At 38.2% G+C, this 17,849-nt stretch overlaps 1 protein-coding gene across 2 annotated transcripts in view; it reads left to right on the top strand.

Moving 5' to 3' along the window:
• cyld (cylindromatosis (turban tumor syndrome)) overlaps window positions 1–13,477 on the top strand; it is a 26,502-nt gene extending 13,025 nt beyond the window's left edge. For both annotated transcript variants that reach the window (XM_015027909.1, XM_015027910.1), the window contains 11 exons: window positions 2,253–2,635; window positions 3,888–4,053; window positions 4,142–4,283; window positions 4,403–4,525; window positions 5,779–5,870; window positions 6,151–6,217; window positions 8,212–8,344; window positions 8,446–8,554; window positions 8,689–8,807; window positions 9,103–9,319; window positions 10,474–13,477. In XM_015027909.1, the coding sequence (XP_014883395.1) occupies window positions 2,253–2,635; window positions 3,888–4,053; window positions 4,142–4,283; window positions 4,403–4,525; window positions 5,779–5,870; window positions 6,151–6,217; window positions 8,212–8,344; window positions 8,446–8,554; window positions 8,689–8,807; window positions 9,103–9,319; window positions 10,474–10,658 (1,736 nt within the window). In that variant the 3' untranslated portion in view covers window positions 10,659–13,477. The remainder of the gene's footprint in view (window positions 1–2,252; window positions 2,636–3,887; window positions 4,054–4,141; window positions 4,284–4,402; window positions 4,526–5,778; window positions 5,871–6,150; window positions 6,218–8,211; window positions 8,345–8,445; window positions 8,555–8,688; window positions 8,808–9,102; window positions 9,320–10,473) is intronic.
• The last annotated feature ends 4,372 nt before the right edge of the window (window positions 13,478–17,849 follow it).

Consider the following 17,849-nt stretch of genomic DNA (forward strand, 5'->3'; position numbering starts at 1 on the left):
ATTTATTTTTCTTCATACTGAAGAGAGAAAAAAAATGCATGTGTTATAAAATGTGAAATGAACCCTAAAACTCTGACTGGGTGAACAGATACAGTAGAAATAAAAGGCTGTAGTGTTTCCATTTGGCATGACAGCAGTAAAAATGCAAGGCAGTGTAAAAGTGTTTTAGCTCTACGCTATAATATCTCTCTATGCGTTGCGGAAATGAGAAGGTCATTCATAAATGCTGAAATGCTGTTTTTACAACTGCTTACTCATCCTGTAAAATGCTCATGTGCTCATTTACATCTTGCAAAGGATCACTTTTGGGGCAGTATTGTCTTATGGTTTGGATGCTTGTAGTTTTTTTCGTGAATTAAGTGGAATAAGCTTCTGACTTGCATTTTTTCTTACTGTCTGAATATTTCTGCTGTGTATAAAAAACCAGCCTAATGTTACTCACTCGTAGGCGTTTAGTTAGTGTTTTTAACAGATTTTGTCACATTACAACCACAAACTTGTGTGAATTTCTTTGAGATTCTATGTGAAAGTTCATCTCAACCTGATGCAAAATTGTGAAGACTCACTGACTCTTTGTGGAAATTTGGACATATAAAGATGAACCTTTTTGCTCATTCTACTTTATGCATTATCTCATGCTTTGGGAAGTATATCAGCATAAATTTCAAGTCTTGCCACAGATTGTCAACTAGATTTCAGCTTAACTTTGACTGCGCTAATCTAACATGTGGATATGGTTTGATCTAATAGATTAGGTTGTAGCTCTACATGTTTGCTAGTATCCCACCTTCACCTCAATGTCAAGGCTTCAACTTCCTCTAGAAGCTTTTCTTGTAAAACTTGTTGCGTGTTTCTCCTTCTGAACAACTTTAACCAGCTTCCCTGCCATTGCTGAAGAAGAATCACCTGACAGCCTGAGACAACCTGCATATTTTTGTGGTGTGGTTAGTGTGTTGAGGTTGCTTTGCAGTGTACATTTTCTGCAACTGTTAGCTTTTTGTACTTGGGTAAAAGAATTTTGCTTGGACCGCACCAAATGTTGCTTCTTATTGATTTCTGTTTGGCTTTCTTTTTGCTTCCATTTCATGAAGGCTAGATTTATGGAGTGTATTGCTAATAATTCCAGTGTTGACAAATCCTCCCACCCAGCCCTGGATCTCTGCAGCTCCTCCAAAGTCACCATAGATCTCTTGCATCTTTGATTAATACACCAATGTTTTTGGTTATAATGTGACAAAATATCAAAAGGTGCAAAGGGTTAAAATACTTTCGCAAGGCAGTTTATGCGCATGTACTGCTGTAGTTAACAGATTTTTTTCATGTATGATGAAACTAGGGCAGATGCAATTTGTCACGGTCATCAGCAATGGATGTGTCAATATTAATAGTCGGTACATAATTTGTATGAGTTAAGATTGTATATTTTTGGGGGGAGAAAGTTACGAAGTTTAAATCCAAACTGCTGTGGCTCCAGTGTGTCCCCTCCCTTAAAGCTGTGGCAGCAACTTTATATGTGTCTGTGCCTTTAATTCGGTGAGGACTTTGGCTCCAGTCATTGGCTGTCTCTGTCTACACCTCTTAAACAACCCAAATAAGATGGATGAAGTGTGTCATTACTCCCCAGTGAGCCAACTCTTTAAACATTTTCAAGAGCTTATAGTAAATCACAAAAATATATTTTAAGTCTGTTATTTTACTTTACGACCAGTGTGATACAGGCACATTTTAGCCTCAAACAAATCTGCAGCCACATCTGAAAAGAAGTTATGTATAAATTTATGACTATACTTTTTCTGTGTTTGGTACTATCGAGTAAACACAATGTCCGTTGTAAACCAATTTAATAGCAGAATCCATGTCAATACAGTAGACTGTGTAGATTATAGAAATTTGAATATTGGAGACAAAACATCACTAAAGTGGAAACAAAAGATCCAGTGGGAGACTAAAAGATCAGCTCAAAGAGGGTGAAACTGAAAAAAATATCAAATGCAAAAGGTTGAAATAAGTAGCAACTTCCACAGGTGCACCATACTATGTCAAATGATTTTCAAACTGGGTGAAAGGTACCGGCTTGTTTTCTCATGTGTTGAGATAGCTGTAATTGAGCATTAGTGAAAAAGTTTCTGAAACCATCCTGTCATCAAAGCATTGGTTTTCACTTTCCTCCATATGACATCTCTAAGATGGTAAAGATCGCCGTCGCATCTCCACCAAATGGTAAATTTTGCTCTTTGGGTTTTCCTCGGCAGTTGGAGAGGACCCTGCCAAGTCGCTCACCGACACCCCTCCAGAATTCAGTCAGTCCTCTCCCCCCTCCAGAGCCCCGCCCTCTTCTTCGCTGTCAAGTGACAACAAGTTCCACTCACTGCCCTTCAGCCTGAACCGCAAGACCCCCGAGAACATAAGCCAGGGGCCCATCTCTCTCTCCGTCGGGTCTGTAATGGGCGAGCAGCCCGAGCCCCCATCGCCCGCTGCCCCTCCGTCTCCACGGCCTCCGACACCCCCAAGAGGACAGCCAGGTCTTGAGGTGGGGTCTCTGGTGGAGGTGAAGGAGAACCCCCCTCTGTGTGGCGTGATACGCTGGGTGGGCCTGCCGCCTGGTCTGCTGGAGCCTTTGGCTGGACTGGAGTTGGTGAGACGCAACCTTTTGTTTCTAATTTGACAAATAGCAGTTATAGTTTGACAACCAGTAACAAGTAAGCAGCTCCACGCATCTGATATGTATCTTTTAGGGAATACCAGGGATCGCATGAAATCCTTGAAAATGTTTGAATTTTAGTTGGGCATTTTTGGGAAGTGCTTGATTCTGTATAAAGTCCTTGAAAGTGCTTGATATTCAAACTGCACATTATTGTAATAAAGTGCGATCTAAAGTTTAATTTAAAACCTACATTTGGAAAACATTTACAATCTAAGCCTAATAAAAAGACAGAAACTTTTTCTTGATGTCTGAAGTTAAATCAGACTAAACTTTTCTTATTTTGGGTTAGTTAGAATTACCAAAATTATTTCTATTTGCTAAATGTCAGAAAACATTTTTTAGAGAAATTTTTGTAATTTGATCTGTATGTTGTGTTTAAGCGTTTAGTTTGAGGAGAAAGGTCTTTAACCTTACATGATTTGTTTTGGCTATTTCAATGTAATGAATATTTATTATTCCTAATTTCTGAGTAACTTATTGGTCTGGTTAACTGACATAAAGGTTGGCTTATAGGTTAAACAACTTTATTAAAACTGAACAATTTCTTTGCTAAATTAGTGTTTAGTGTCAGGTGCATAAGGTGACTGGTGTAAGGTTGTAGAATACTATCATAAAACAATGACAACATTAATAAATGATTTCATATAATGGTGAATTGAAATGCATTTGAATTGTTTTTATCTCCCAAGTGTGGTGCTGGAAAAGCTTGAAAACTTACCTAAAAAATGCTTGTAAATGTATAAATATTTACTGTGGGAAAAGTGCATGAACACTGGAAGATATCACAAATGACTTTCTGTAAAAGGTAAAAATGGAGAAACAAAATAGGACAACCTGTGGTTTCATAGGGGGTTTTGTCTCAGTAATTTTCATCTAGCCGATCTCATTGACTTCCCGGTTTTTCTTGTGGTTGCTTGACAACTTTATGATGATGGGTAGACTTGAGGAAGTCACAGCACCCAAAAAAAAAGCGAACAAGCAAATTTCACAAAAGGCTTCACCTTTTAAGTCATCGTAATACTCCAGCAACATTTTTCCTCTCATTGTTTTGGGGCAAATGTGAGCTTCCTTTAAAAAGCATTAGCATTAGGTGGAAATTGCTTAACATCTGTTAGAGAAAACCTGTGTTTTCTGCAGCCCACGCTTAAAGTTAACCCTTCCACTGATGACATTTCTCTCTCAGGAAGAAGAGTGTCCTGGATGCACCGATGGCACCTTCAAGGGGACTCGCTACTTCACCTGCCCACCGAAAAAGGCTTTGTTTGTAAAGCTGAAATGTTGCCGACCTGACTCCCGCTTTCCCTCCTTGCACCATTCCTCCAACCCCATAGAGCGGTGCAACTCTATCGGTCAGCCAGTCAGAGGATAAACTCAACATGATCAAATGTAACTTTTGTCTTCTCAAATCTTTACGGCTACTTTTTGTTACTTTTGCAGCATTTGGGGGCTATTTGAGTGAGGTAGTGCACGAGAACACACCCCCACGTACTGAGAATGACAGTCTGGATGTCATGGTGGGAAAAAAGAAAGGCATTCAAGGCCACTACAATTCCTGCTACCTGGATTCAACCCTCTTCTGGTCAGTGTCACCGTTACTGTAAACTTTAATTTGAATGGTCATATTCGTTAAATGTGCAGATGCCCACCAGCCAGTAATGTTGATTTATGGTGTAAATATTTCTGTGCTCTGCTGTGCAGTCTCTTCTCCTTCAGCTCTGTACTGGACACGGTTCTGCTGAGGCCACGATCAAAGACTGATGTGGAGTATTACAGAGAGACTCAGGAGCTGCTACGCACAGAGATAGTCAATCCACTGCGCATGTAAGTGTTTGTACTCCGGGTGTATAACAGTAGTTGCCTCTCATAGTTTTAGACACAGAAGACTTTCTATTTTTAGGTTGCATTTACATAAGAAAGATGAAATACTTTGAAATATTGTGCCTTGCAAAAGTAATTTTGCTTCTTTAACTCTTTCATATTTTGCCACTTTACAACCACAAGCTGTAGAGTATTTTACCTATAAGACCAATTCAAAATAGGATAAGACTGTATCACAGGAAGAAATGTTACATTATTTTATATTCGTTTTTTAACATATAGAAATTGGAAAAGTGGAGTGTGCATTTGTGTTCGGTTCCCTTTTCACTGATCCACTTTAATAAAATCCTGTGCAGACAATTAACTTCAAAAAATAACTTTATTGGTGGTCAATATGTTTTACTAGAAATCCAGCTCTGTTCCGCAAAAGCCTCAGAGGTTTGAGAGACTGTAGGTAAACAAACAGCATCATAAAGACCAAGGAACACTGCTACAAAGTTACTGAGAGGTTTAAAATGCTAAATGTGCATCGTCCTGAACACATTGCCCTGTATTTTGCTCCATACATTATTCAGTTAACTCTGATTCTCCTCCCTATTCTTGCTGTAGAAAAGCATCCCAACTTATTACTGATTACATGATCTGTGGAAGTAAATACAGGTTATGTTGGAAAAAAAGCCTCTTAGAAGCTGAAAAAGACTTGAGTTGGACGCAGGTTTACCTTCTAGTGAGCCTGAACACACAGGCAGTGCTACAACAGAATGGTTTATGTCTTTGTATATTCATGTTTTCACATAACTGGGTAAATATGTTCACAAGATGCTCTCCTCTCCGTCCAGACTGATTAAACTTGATCTATTTTGCAAAAGCAAAATGTTCATCCTCTAGATGTAAAAATGTGGTTGAAAACCTTCCCCAAAAGATGTGACAATGTGAATACATCTAACAATGGTCCTTACAAGTTTTAAATAAGTGACACAGTATATAAATGCTCTCACAATTTTAAGATTTTATTTGTAAAAAAAAAAAAAAAAAAACTGTTGTAGACTGTATATAAGCTTATGTATGCTTCCACCACCAGGAAAGTTTGAGGTTTTAGCAGGTATTAGCAATTTTTAGATTACTAGGGACATGAATACTTTTGCAAGGCATTGTCACAACCCAATTGAAAGAACAGAGTAATTTATCTTTTCACTGAATCTGAAATGCCCTTGTGACTGAACTTTGACCTTAGCAATGTTGCTGTCGTTGTCCAGACACGGGTACGTTTGTGCTACAAAAGTGATGAAGCTCAGGAGGATCCTCGAAAAAGTAGAAGCTGCCTCGGGATTCACTTCTGAAGAAAAAGGTTGAGTTTTCCCCTGAGATACCCTGAATGCAAAAATGAAGAAAAAAATTAATTTGATGGCCGTCTAAATTTTTGAGTTTGCTGTTTTTAAGTTTAGACTGAGATTTTTTTTTTTTTTTACGTTGAACGTTTTTGGGATTTATCAAATTTAAAAAAATATATTAAAAAAATATTTTAATACTAACTCTTGAAGCAAACATTTTCTGTGTAAACAGTAGATGGCAGCATTGGCACATAACTAATAATACCAAACCTCAGTGAAGCACTTTTTGCTCTGCAGATCCTGAGGAGTTCCTTAATATCCTTTTCCATCACATATTGAGGGTGGATCCACTGCTGAAGCTGAGGTAAGGGGAAAAATGTGAAGTCCTTTGACGTTACATGCAGTACTAGATTAGTAATGGCAATAATATTGTTATTACAGAAAGAATCAGTTACAAGTAACATCATAGCTATATAGAGACTTTCTCAATGTGCATTTAATTTGAGAAGTCTTCAGATATTATTCCTCGTGAAATATATTTCAGTTATTGGTGGCAAAGAGTTTTTCCCATTTCTAGAATTTAATAATGGTGTAGCAATATATATACTTTAATAGCCAGTTTATGCTTTTATATTCTAATTAATTACATGGAATAGAAAGAGAAAGTTGCTCAAGTTATACAAACATGGAACAGTGGGAAGAAATAAAACCATTTTGCAACATTAAGGGTAATTGTGACTGTTGGAAAAGATTCCTTCTGGTTTTAAAGATGATAATCTGCTAATTCTATATTTTCTCACATTGAGAGTGACAAGTTGATGTTTTAGGAATTACTCATTTGGATTTTACAGGTGCTTTGCAATAAGTCAAATATCATTGAAAGGTAAATTCATTTCATAACCTGCATTATATATTCATGACACACTGGGGGATTTATTTCAGTTTCTTTATATATATGCCCCACACATTCATGCGGCTACATCAGCAGATGCTAAGTATAGTGACATTAGCACCCTCAACCAGATGTTAAGCCACTAAATGTTAAAGCTATAGAGACTGACTGTTTAAAGTATTGCAGCTAAGCATGTAATAATGGAATATTGAGTGGAAGGAAAATAGTACATACTCAGCAATGCTCGCCACCAATTTAAGACTTTGAATGAGGCCAGCATAAAATGAAATATGTTTTTTAATACAAAAATATTAGTATGCTGCACTAAAATAGTACGTCCATGTATTGTACAATATATGCACTCAGTACGTGGTTGAGGCTCCTTTTGCATTAATTACTGTGATGAGCCTGTGGCACTGGTGAGGTTTTAAATTTCCATTAGTTGAGACAAGCTTTCAGGCCAATCAAGTACAGTGTTACCATCTCCATTAGACCAGATATTGGTACTTATTGCACTATGAGCAGGTTCCAAAAATATCAAATCAGCATCTCCATAAAGCTTGTCAGGAGAGGGAAACATAAAGTCCTCTACAATTTCCTGGTTTATTACTATGCTGGCTTTGGAAAGATGACCTGACTTGCCTCCCCAAATTATTGCTGGCTGTGGAAACTTAACACCGGACTCCAAGCATTTAGGAATCTGTGCCTCTCCGCTCTTCCTGTAGAACCATGGGCCTTTATATCCAAATAAAACACAAACATGACAGTAATATGAAAACAGGACGTAGTCCAGGTGAGAGACTTCTGGTGTTTTTTTTTGTCTCAGAAGTGGTTTGACACATGGAATTTGCTATGTCCTGGAAATAGCTGCATTTCCATTGACCATATAATTGTGGAATTAAGTAAATAAATTTGCTTAATGAAAACACTCCAATTTTGAGACAACTCACATCTTTCAATAGAAGCTTTTTGCGTTAGGAGGAGGAGGTTTATTGAAGCTGGTGTACTCCACGTAACTGTAATGGAAACACTTTTTGTTCTCATCACATGATCCACATGATCAACAACCAGACGTTACTACTGGCAGAAAAGACAAAGAAGACAGAAGGAAGTGGGAGGAATGCTGTGGCGTGTTTTTTAATGACTTGTCGTGCAACCAAATGTATTTATGTGTGATTTTACTTGCGTTTCATATTTAATGGAAACACCAGAATTTTAAATTGTGTTTTTTCGACATTGGCAGAATATCAACAGAGTTTTCTGAACACTTGTAATGGAAATGCAGTTACTGTCTTCAATTGCTGGTCACACCATGTGAATCTCAATTGAATTACTACCAACAAATGAACCTTTCAATGATTTTTAATTAATTCTGATGCACCTGTAAACCTTTGTGAGCAATTGCTGATATCAGTAAATATGCAAAAAAGATGTAACTTCTGACGACATTTTGATTCATCTTTCAGGTCTGCAGGTCAGAAAGTCCAAGACTGTTATTTTTACCAAATCTTTATGGAAAAGAAGGACAAGGTTGGAGTTCCAACCAGCCAGCAGCTGCTGGAGTGGTCCTTCATAACCAGTGACTTGAAATTTGCAGAGGTAAGTAGAACTATGTTTTTAGGAATGTTTATATTTTCTGCACAGTGTAAAATCAATTTCAATTCTGATTGGTTATAATATTTTCTTTCCCCCTCCTCTAGGCTCCCTCTTGCCTTATCATCCAGATGCCACGCTTTGGCAAGGACTTCAAAATGTTCAACAAGATTTTTCCCTCCTTAGAGTTAGACATCACAGACCTTCTTGAAGACAGTGAGTTGTATTTATTTCCTAGTCTGTAGAGGTGATTCACAACTCTGTGGCATTTGGTATTTAAAGAAGCATTTTTTTTTTTTTAAAGAAGGGTGTGTTTGACGATGAAGGCTTGTGTTTTGTCGCTCCTTCAGCTCCTAGGGAGTGTCGCATCTGTGCAGGCCTGGCTCTCTACGAATGCAGAGACTGTTATGAGGACGGGGATATCACTGCTGGCAAGATTAAGCAGTTCTGTGAAAAGTGCAATACGCAGGTAAGCAACAGAGAATAGTGCTGCGACATCAGTTTAAATCACCTTTGTCCAGTTGGTGGCGCCAAATCCAAAGAAACCACATTCTCTTGAACACAGATTATATCCGCAAAGAGGACACGTTTCCACACTAGACTGCGATAGCTTTTACTTATTATAATATTCTAGTAGTACATATTGCATGAAGTACTTTATTCCTTTAAGTTTTTATTCTAAATCTTTTCCTAAAAAAAAAAACAAATTTGGCATCTTGTATTTCTCCACAATGATGACGGTGCCTCTACTGTTACTGATTTAGGTTCATCTCCACCCGAAAAGGAAAGCCCATCGACACAACAAACTGTCCGTCCCAAAGGAGCTCCAGGAAGGCCAGGGACGTCAGGGCGGCTTTCCCCGCCAGCGGATGGAGCTGTTCGCTGTGCTGTGCATCGAAACCAGTCACTACGTGGCCTTCGTCAAGTACGGCAGCGCCGACTCTGCCTGGCTCTTCTTCGACAGCATGGCGGACCGTGATGGTGGGTGTGACCGCCGCACAACGCTTTGTTCTGAAGTAAAGTAACTAAACTCAGGTCTGAACAATTTATTTATAGTTCACATGTTGGATGTCTTCTGAGGCAACATGTAATATCATCTAAAAAAAAAAGTGTAACAGAATTTTTTTTAATAAGCTATAATGGTAATATTGGGGAAAAAGTTACACAATGATCAGAGCAAAATAGTTGCATATCACACAGAAGTTTAGATTGCTTTTTTTTTATTTTATCCTTGCTCATACTGATTCATACTTAGTATTTTTATATGTAAAGAAACATTTTTGCTTGTTTTTAGGATATCATTAAATCTATTCCCTAAATTAACTCCTTTAATTTGGGAGAGCAATTATCATATCGTTTATCAATTATCGTGATAAATTTCTTGTGAACAGGATTTTGATTTTGTTTGTCACAACAAATTCAAATTAATGTTGTTACACTCTCCAAAAAACTGTGGAGAGTGTAAGTTTGGGATTGTAAGTTTTATTTTTATTATATATATATATATATATATATATATATATATATATATATATATATATATATAATTTTCTCCACTGTTTTTTTTTTTTTTTTTTGTTTTTTTTCAATTAAAGCATCATCAGTACATGTGAAAATATGATTAAATTCAGTTACTGTGTGCAGCTTAGTGAAACAAATCACTTTTCTTTATGTGACTGGCGTCCTAAAGAAGTGCGTTACCAGTGGGTATGTTTCTGAGGAGCAGCATTTGTGCCTGTGGGGCTATCATTGCTGTGCCATGCAGTCACAGTCATACGGTTACCTAAAAATATTTCTGATTGTCACTTTCATCGTTAACACTATGGCAGCACAAAATATTGCGTTTTAATTCCATATCACCCACCCTACACTTACAGAGACACAGTGCTGTTTCACATTTTTACTGCATGATTTTTTAACATTAATTATCCTCATCATTCCAACCTCCCATAGAGCGTTGGGATGTTTTAAAACCTACCGCGTCCTGAAACTTTAATGTAAATAATTTAAGGAAAGGTTCATCATCTTAAGTCTTGCTTTTTAAATGCATAGCTTTATAAGTAGTTATATATATGTTACTGATCAGTTCTCGAAGCGTCTAAATTTGACAGTGACTGTTAAATCTCGTGTTGCAGGAGGCCAGAATGGTTTCAACATACCGCAGGTGTCTCCCTGTCCGGAAGTGGAAGCCTACCTGAAAATGACCCCAGAGGAGCTGCACACCTTAGACCCCAAGAGCATCCAGGGTCAGGCGCGACGTCTGCTCTGCGACGCCTACATGTGCATGTATCAGAGCCCAACCATGAGCCTTTACAAGTAGATTCCTCTCCCTAAAGCCTCCGCCTTTCATCCTCTGCCGCTCCATCTCCACTCCTTCAGGCCTGGCGGTTCAGAGAAAGACCAGAACTTTTATGGCCGAACTAATAGAAGAGAAGCTGTTTGCCAGCAGGGGGCGCTATCTGGCGCAATCCTCTCCCTCAAAGCCGGCTCATTTCTGGAAGTTAGGGAGATGGACGAAAGAAGGGAGAAGCCTATTTGCACTGTGCGTTAGTTTAAAGTATTGTGTTCCTTATGTAGTCCTATGTAGCTTTCATGTGTCTCACAGCTGAGCATCGGCAGTGGTTAATGAAGCGAAAGTAGGCATTATGAGGATTCACTCCCTGTTGAGGGAGGATGGAGAGATGGGCTGTGGGGCGCGTTGCGTCGCAGTGGCTGACTAAACATGTGCAACAAAAACAAATCGAGCCTGTGGGAGGACCATGCTCACCTCATTTACCTTAAGAAAAGAGGAGTCCTGCTATTCTTAATCACTGTAATACATGGGAGCTTTCCATATCGCACATTAAGGAAGCAACACAGTGTGGAAAACCTCACCCAGCCTCTACGTGCTGTTCTAAAAACCTTGTGCAAAATCTCTTGGTAGCATAGATTTCTCTGGGTAGTAACAGTTTAGATGTCAACTCGGTGTGCAGTCGCATTATGACCATACTCTTTGCGAACTGGTTTACATATTTCCATATCATCTGTAGAAATGTCCTTCAGTGTATGATTTGCAGAATAAGACGCAGCATTTGTAAAAGTCTCGCGCTTTGCCGCAAACTTCAGCACCTTTCTGCCATTTCCAAGTGGACCTATCAGGAAACGTTTACGTTTTGTTTTGTTTTTTTCGTACACTCTCCCGTTTGAAAACCCGAGTGCTAATTTGTTGGTAGGGAGACATCAGCGTTTTGTTACGGAATACAAATTTGCTCCTCTGCTGTTGCTCTAAAGAATGGCCTGCATTGCTAATGCAGAGTAGGTGGTAGATAAATGCATGAAAGGAGACTTGTACAATGGCTTCTATTGTAAAGCTGCTTGGTGGACCACTCTGTGCATTCATAGGGTCAATGAGGTGAAAAACTGGAGAAGTCTGGCTGTTTTTCCTCTAAGTCGAGAGTGTGCGGTGTGAAGAAATGCAGTGTCTCGCTCTTTGTGTTAACGAGGAAGTCTGAATTATGTTTTATGTTTACAAAGCCTTTCTCCCCTCTCCTGCCTGTCCTGGCAGGCCTGATTTCCAACAGAAGCAAAGTATTGACTCTTGCTGCCTTTAATGAAAGTGTGACGTGTGATACTTCCAGCCTGGCCCGAGATAACAGAACAGATCTGATCAAATATTATTTATTAAACTCTAATCCTAACAAAATCAGAAAAAAATGAAACAGGGTTGATGATGTTGGGTACTCTTTGGCCTCTTTCACTGTATATTTAAGTGAGTGTTTGTACTTTATGGTGTCTGATAGCAACTACTGATTGTTAACAGGGACTCAATTATCAGTTAACAAAGGACGAGAAATGAAGAGGCACAATGGGTGTAACCTTTGAACACCATATATCTGTGTATTTAAATAAGACATTTTATTAAAGAAATAAAACTGACAAACATTGCTTTGATTATGTTCCACTTGCAGAAAACTGAATTTAGATCCTAAGTGGTCAACTGGTTTGTACCACACACAGAAATCAGCAAACTACAGACATCAGCATCAGATAAAAACAGCTGAAATCAGATTTTACACTGAATAAAACCTTTTTTCTTCACTATGAAGACAATAAATGAGGTCAATTTGGGTTACAGTAAGTATTTCTATTTGCTAAATGGCAGAACTAATAAGTCAGTTTTTGTAAGCTTAAATTTGACTTTTTATGTTGCTTTTGGACTAATGGCTTCTTCATGGCTGCATATTTAAGGAAAGTAACTTGTTTCACTTTAGATAACAACACTCTGCCTAACTTCAGCCAGTTAATTTCACAGTCTTTTGCTTTTAGGCTGATGCACACATTCCACCCCAACACCTTCATCTCTTGAACACAGAACCTGCCTCTCCCCTGAAAAATATGGTCACTAGTTACTGTGTTCCTTATTGCGTATTATTATTTGAGCCCATAAACGTGACACCGTCTGGCATCTGGAAATTGTACCCAAGGAAGCACCAAGTATGTGGAGGTCTACAATTATCTTCCAGAGCTCTTGGCTGATGTCATACACGTCTTGGCAGATGTGTGTGTTTGAGTGTGTTGCCTTAAAATACATCCACAGGTGTGCCTGTCAAAGCCATGACATCATCATCGGAGCTTCCCTAAATAGCTTAAAGGCATGGACGCTTTAGTTTATGTCATCTTCTGAGTTTGAAGAAAGTAATAAAAACTAATGCCGTTATTTTTGGCCTTTAGCATATAGAAATAATTTAGGTAATCCTTGCTGACCTAATAATGGGAAAGTTTAGGAAACTTTACTGTCATACTTTTTATACTATATGTGAATATTTGGCTTCAGCTATACGTGTTTGGATATTTTTCTTAACCTAATCATGTCTTAATCATGGATTTAAGAGTATAAAGTCAAAAGGAGGTTAAAAAATAACCAATCTGTTTGGCTCTGTGGTCTTGTCTGCTGTCGCAGGGATCCTGACAGAACAAACTTCCTGCACTGCTGGAGCTCATTGCTGATTGGCTCCTTATTCACTGGCAGGAAGCTCAGAGTAGAGGTTGGGGTTTTTAATTTTTTTTTTTTTTTTTTTTTTTTTTATGTTACATCTGTACAGTGTGACATGTAACGAGTGGAAGCTTAATGTCAGTGATTTTTCCTGTAAATGTTACCCATTTTGACGGGTATGCTGGATGTTGTAAATACATCAAGGACTTCTTTAGCGACAATTCACCTTCAACGAAAGGAAACTTTTGCCTTCAAGTTTAGCTATTTGTGGCTTTTATTGCAGTTAGCTTTATTTAATCGATAAATTATGAATCATCTGGCAAATAAGTTCAATGCCGCATATGATAAAATATATATAGCAGCAGACTGGTGTTGAACAGAAAAAGTGATAAAACTCCTTTTTTAAAATGTATTTGCTAAAGAATCCCAAAGGAAATGGAAGTGAATTTCACTTTAAATGAAACTAACTTTAAATTAAAGTTAGTTTCAGATTTTTGAAAAGTTTTGTATTCACCCCCCCTTTATTCTAATGGCTATTTAAAATCCAATGAAGAAGGCACATGTGAGCAAATGTGTGTAAAACCAGCTGCTCTGTGAAGGCCTCACAGGTTTGTCAGAGAACATTTGTGGTCAAACAGTCACGAACTCAGCAGGCGATTCACTGAAAGTATTAAAACAAATTTAATGCACTTAAAATTGAACTTTTTGGCCTGCATGCAAAACAGGATGTGTTGTGTAATACTAACACTTCGAACATATTATTCACTCTTTGAAACAGGATGGTGGCAGCAACATTTTCCAGCAGAGGCAGAAACGTTTAAAACTGGTATGGAAAGGCAGAAAAAGTTAATTGATGAGCAATCCTGAAAAAAAAGAACAATTATTTGAGGCTGAGACTGAATAGTGGTCCATCTTTACCTTCCAAAAACAACAGTGTAATAATTTGGATGAAAGCATTTTCAGTCGAAGTCCAGACCTAAACCTGTTTGAGAATCTGTCCGTTCCCAAATGATCTCTATACAGCTTCAGCTGTTTTCAAAGAAAAACTGACAAAGTGTCAATAATTATTGTTTTAACTGTATTTCCTCTTTTCCATTAGGCATCGTTTTGTCTTAATCTTTCATATACGGTCCAGAATTAATACTTCTGCAGGGTAATATTAGCTATTATTTAGAATGTGTGTGTGAATCTTCCTAAGCCTCTTGTACATTTTTATTTCTCTCTATAGAGATCAGATTACGACGATAGAGCCTACTTTAGGTCTTTGGATGAAGATCATCCACTGAGCTGTAAACACAATAACAATATGATCACAATCTGTTTTTCTAACTGGAAGATAACAAAGATTAGATGTTGTCTGTTTTGCCCACTTGGCGGGCTTCAGTCGACTATCTGCCCTGTATGTTCAGATTAAATCTTCATCCAGTGACCCAATTCCCCAGACGGTCTCTGACAAAATGATACCCAGGGATAAATCAGCATGTATTACACACACTCTTCACCGCCCCTCCCTTCCCTTCCCCTCAGGAACCCTTTCTAACACCTTACGCTGTTTAGTTTGGAGTCAAACTTGAAACCAGCTCAGCAAGCTGAGTTCAGAAGTGCCAGATAAGTATTTGTCAACAGAACAGCTGGCGCACAATGCCCTCTTGTAGCTTTATGCCACAGCATATGCCAGCCGCTCGTAGTGTGCGGTAATTTAGCCGGGGCTGGTTTCTACAGGAACAGATGGGCTCGAGTATTGTTATTCTCACTCCAGCTCAGGGTCCCTGGGGGGAATCACTAAATAAAATCAAAGCAGATGGACCTCTCTGGGCTAGGCTGTGTTTATGATAAACAGCCACCACAACCGGTGTCCGTCCAGCGCCTCAGCCCCGCCCTCCTCGCAAGCCGGCGACGAACGGCGGCACTGCGGTCTGACCTCACCTGCTCTGAGCTTCGCCCAAACAACCGCCAAACCCAAACACGCAGATTCGAAACGGGGGGAAATGCATTATGATTGTCCATGAACTGAGGAAGGTTCCAGTAATTTCAATTTCAACAAATCTTTCTTGACCTTAAACTGTAAAATTCTCTCAAAACAGAAACTCTTATTTTGGTGCAGATTTAGAAATGTTCCCTGTTATTTCTCACTGACGGAGGACTGTTTTGTTCTCTTTTAACCTAATCTAAAAATTTCATTGCTGCAGCTCTCACTTCCATACCATCAGACACAGGCCTTGGTGGCAGTGTGGTCAAAGCAAACAGCATTTCTTAAGGCTCTTTGGTGTCCCAAGTTGTTATACAGTACATGGGAATGCAGAGCACTTCACACTTAGCATTGAACTCTACATCTGCTTTCATTCCCATGGGAAAAGACAGCAATAAACAAAGGAATCCTATCAGCACAGGAGGAAGGTAAATGTTTAAGGCCACTCAGACAACAGGAAAGCAGTGATTTCCACCACTAAAGATGAAAAAGAGTGCAGCATGAATGTTTTTAAGCGAATCAGTCCTAACCCAATATACCACTTCGATGTTGTTTCAACTCCATCACAGTAACTGGTTTTATTTAGTGTCTTCAAAGGTCAGTTTCTGATGAAGTCAAAGTGGTGTAATCAACCTAAATGTTTATTGCCAAAAGTATTAACTCTGCACTTACTCGGTCACTTCAAGCTGTCTAAAAATCTGAGCTTTAGATGTGTTTCTTTTCCTCCAGGCCTTGGAGGACGGTTATTTTTCACCATTATCCTGATCGGTTTCTTTTCCACAGACACATGCCTCCTCCAAAATTACGCCCAGGCATTAGGCAGACCTATCCATTTGATTCATCAGCAGAAGGACCCCGCTGCCTCTGGCCTCTGTGTTGTAAGGACACAAAATGAACCTTTTTGTCACCACCCCTTCTCACATGTCTCCTATCGGTTATACATGCGAAACTGATTATGTGCTAATAATCCCCTTTGTATCCGATTATGGTTTGAGAAATGTTACATATTTATGAAAAGTAAAAATAGGATCTTCCAGGTTTTTATGCAAGTTGTAAAAATATGATTCAGACAAAAATGTTGTGGCTATCTTCAGTGCAAAGTAAAAAAATAAAAAAAAAAAAAATAAAAAAATAACTAATAAACTTCTTTGTTGGGCAGTTAAAGTTATCCAAATCAATAAGATGTAATTTGAGCATCTGCTGGTTATTTTATATAAGAAACACCCTAAAAATGAATTGGTCTAATTATTTTTTGGGAGCTCTGTTAAAGATGTGGGAAAAGTCGATGGGCAGCCATGACGCACATGGTCCAGTCACCATGTTGGTCACCGTGTTGAGTGAGTGAAGCACCAAGATCACGACAGGGAAAAACTTTGTCTGTGAAACATGATGGTGGTGATGTCATGGTTTGTGCTCAGTTTGCACATCTGTTATTGGATATCATTTAGGCACACTACATACTTACAGATATATTTTTCTTAAGGGAAATGTTTCATCAAACAAATTTTAAAATTAGGCAAAGAGTAAATTCAAGAGCTGTTTTTTTTTTTTTAATGAGGGTTTTATTAAGGGATTGGTAAAATTTTTGACCTTTATGTTTGTAACTCTTTAGATTTATACATATCAATGACTGGTTTTCATCTGTTCTTGAATTTCTTTAGAATGAATGATGATTTGTTGCTTTCTAAGATCTTTTGTCCTACTTTAGATTTCAGGTTTCCAAAAAATGTGGTTAAACACATTTAATATGTGAGTTAACAAGAGAAAACAATAACTTTTTCATATTACGCCAGTTTGACTTGGATGACTTGATTTCCTTAATAAAGAAAATAGACATTTGACTTTTTAGATCTTCTTGTAGCCCTAGTCTAAATCATGACGTTGATGGAGGATTTAATGAAAAAAGGTGAAAAACTTTTTCAGGTTTAATGTTTGTCCATGCAAAATACCTTGTATATCCAATCTGTGCAGAAAACGAGGTTAACAGTCTTCCAAGCAACTAGATGTGCAAAACGGTGTTGTAGTAATTAATGCAAAAGAAGGTCACATATACAACAGTAGACATGTTGCGTAGAAGAAAGTGGAAAAAAAAAAAAAACAACATTATTTTGGTTTGTGTTGTATTTTAAGATGTTTTTGTTCTGTTTACTTACTTTTATAGTTCATCTGTGTTCATGTGTTTGTCCAACCACCAAACACCACTAGTAAGGAAAAATTGAACTTTTTATGGAGGGTCACTGCATGACTGAACCTTAAGTTTTTGCAAACACATAGAATCTATTGCACCAAAGAATTGGCCCTTTGAATGTATCTTATGGTTTTTAACTGACTACTCTGTGAAACTTGAACTCATCTAAGTGAAACATAAGTCATTCTTCCGCATTTTCAGAAAGGACCTGTACACTTGGATGAAGAATTAATTGCCCCTAAAGCAACAGCTACCAGATGTTGCTCCTGAGAGCCAGGTGTGGATAAATTGCATATGCAGAATGTGTGTAAAATATTTAAAGTCGTATCTTTCACTTAAGGTGGGAAGTGTTTTTATTGCCCATCACTGCTTTGAGTACGAT

This window comes from Poecilia latipinna, unplaced genomic scaffold (genome assembly GCF_001443285.1).
Source record: "Poecilia latipinna isolate Pla-1442-1.1 unplaced genomic scaffold, P_latipinna-1.0 Scaffold109, whole genome shotgun sequence".
Taxonomy (NCBI): Eukaryota; Metazoa; Chordata; class Actinopteri; order Cyprinodontiformes; family Poeciliidae; genus Poecilia; species Poecilia latipinna.